Here is a 2275-nt window from a genome sequence, read left to right on the forward strand (position 1 = left end):
ATTTTAGGATCACTTTACATTCCTAGACAAAAGAGATGATACAAATAAATATAAGCTGTAAAACTATGGACAGAACTATTGACAGGTTCTTTGTCTACAGACCACTGACGAGCAGGCAGAGATGGGTGTATCTCCAAGGAGCTGCGAGTTCTCATACGGACCGTGGGGAGAGCCTCAGGCACTCCGTTTCAGAAAGAAAGGGGCCTGAAGAAGGTAGTAAGCGCCTGGACCACAGAGACTGAAACCCCGCGGTGCGTGGTGCAGCGCAGGCAGGACCTGCATTCTCATCTCAGTTCCATCTCCGCCTCTCAATTATGGCTTTTGCAGGTTCTCTTTTCCAATTTGTGTTTAACGCAGCAGAAGCAGACGCACAGGAGTCACACTGAACCATTGAAAGCCTGGCACACGTCACCTGACGGCAGAGAGGACAGATCCTGATTTACAGGTCTCCCACTGAAACACGGCGAGCGCTCCGTGTTCAGTGAAGGCAGATTTACTACACCGAAAACCTCACTGAACACAAGTCTGATCTGTATAATGCATCAGTGCAGCCCAAGATGCTATGACAGAGGTATGTGTTTCAGAAGATTCAAGCAGCATGCAAATATTTTTAAAAAGGCGCTAGACCTATGTTAAGAATTTTAAGAAAGTGCTTTAATTCCTACATGTCAGTGTCACACGGTGCTTGCTCCCAGAGCCAAGGGCTGACTTCTGCTCCCTGTTGCTTTTTTTTTTAAAAAGATCCCATTATACAGATCAGAGCAAAGACGAGAAGGATGTTAAACATTCCTATGAAGAAACGATGACGGCGCACGTTGTCCGAGGGCCTCTCCCAGGAGTCAGCTGGATTTCCTGTCTTTGGCGGTTAACCTGCAGGAAGCCCAGATGGTTCAGATAACACCCGGAGAGGGGCAAACTCTGCAGGAATGTGTCTTAAAAACTCCAACCCAGAGCTCAATACGTTTTGTACAGCTTAAGACAATGTATTTTATCTTAATGTCAGTGCCACTGAGCATCTGGTTGAGCGTAAGTCCATTGGAATGAGACTCTTAAGAGCTTCTGCAGCAATCTGAGATTGCCCAGGAATACACTAACCGAATCTCCAGCCACAGCTCCCATTTAAATACAAGGACGAAATATGCAGTTTTATTCTTCTTCCACCCTACTGAATTTCTTTCACCTTGCTAACGAATTTCTACAGAATTAAAAGCAGAGCCTTTCTGACATATTAACCAGCTAGCTTACCAACACCAAAACGAGAACAGTTCGGGGTTGCACAGCGGTTTCCACCGTACCAGTCCCACCACAGGGGAGTTTCCAGCATGTGGGTTTAATATGGAATTCCCTATGGAATAGCAGTGACTGTGCGCATGTGCAGACACCGAGGTGTCTGTGTATGCATTTTTCACATAAAACATAGGTGTACGCAGGTATGTACATATACGTGGTTATATGTTTTGTTGCCGTTTCAGGTTTCAGACCCCCCTCCTTGTTTCATTTCAATTCTCCGAGCACTCACACCATACAATCATGTTAAAATGTCCAAGTACAGAGGATTATGTGCTAGAAGGAAAGAGGGAGGAGAAGGGAGAGAAGGTAACGTTTTATGCTGCAACAAAAGTCAATTAAAAGGCTCTCTATACGTAAACAGCGCTTTATAAAAAGGAAGATTATGCCAGGTTTCTATGTCTGAGTTGAAAGAAATTTGTCAGATGCCTGCCCTCTCAATTATAAGCAAACTCCTCTTTCCTCCACCAAAATTAATATATATATATATATATTTGTGCATGTGTGGATATATACGTATATATTAATCTTGTGGTCCAGAAAAGCATTCCACGAGTCAAAGCAGCCGAGTTAGTGTTTCCCGGGGCCCGTCTGGGCAGCCGGCTCACCGAGGCATCGTGCCCGCAAGATGCAGGGGTGAGCCGTGCTGGGCGGTCGGTTCCTTCTGCTCAAGGGGGTCAGAGAGAACGGGAGTTCTCCAGCCCGGGTGAAGTCGCTCAGCGGACACTGACCGAGCGCACGAGGCAGAGTCCACAAAAAAACTGGCAAGTCCTCGTGCGCTCACAGGCGTCGCTCTGGTGGAAGTCATCAGTGAGGGAGAGGAAATAGGTTAAAACGTTCATCGGGTGACAGCCAACAGCAACCAGAAAAAGTAACATCCCGAGTCTCAATATACAGTGAACTAAAACTTACGAATGAGCTGTGAGACACTAGACAGGGACACCTTAGTCTGTCCTTAGCACGGCAGTTCTGCCTCTCTACCCTGCCA

General features: G+C 46.5%; 1 protein-coding gene across 1 annotated transcript in view; it reads right to left on the reverse strand.

Annotated features, from left to right (window-relative positions):
- Positions 1–737: 737 nt before the first annotated feature.
- The window catches only part of KIF3B (kinesin family member 3B), a 7764-nt gene continuing 6226 nt past the window's right edge, over positions 738–2275 (reverse strand). The window contains exon 8 of the mRNA XM_009868408.1: positions 738–870. Coding sequence (XP_009866710.1) covers positions 840–870 — 31 coding nt within the window. The 3' untranslated portion in view covers positions 738–839. The remainder of the gene's footprint in view (positions 871–2275) is intronic.

This window comes from Apaloderma vittatum, unplaced genomic scaffold, assembly GCF_000703405.1.
Source record: "Apaloderma vittatum isolate BGI_N311 unplaced genomic scaffold, ASM70340v1 scaffold42400, whole genome shotgun sequence".
Lineage (NCBI taxonomy): Eukaryota > Metazoa > Chordata > Aves > Trogoniformes > Trogonidae > Apaloderma > Apaloderma vittatum.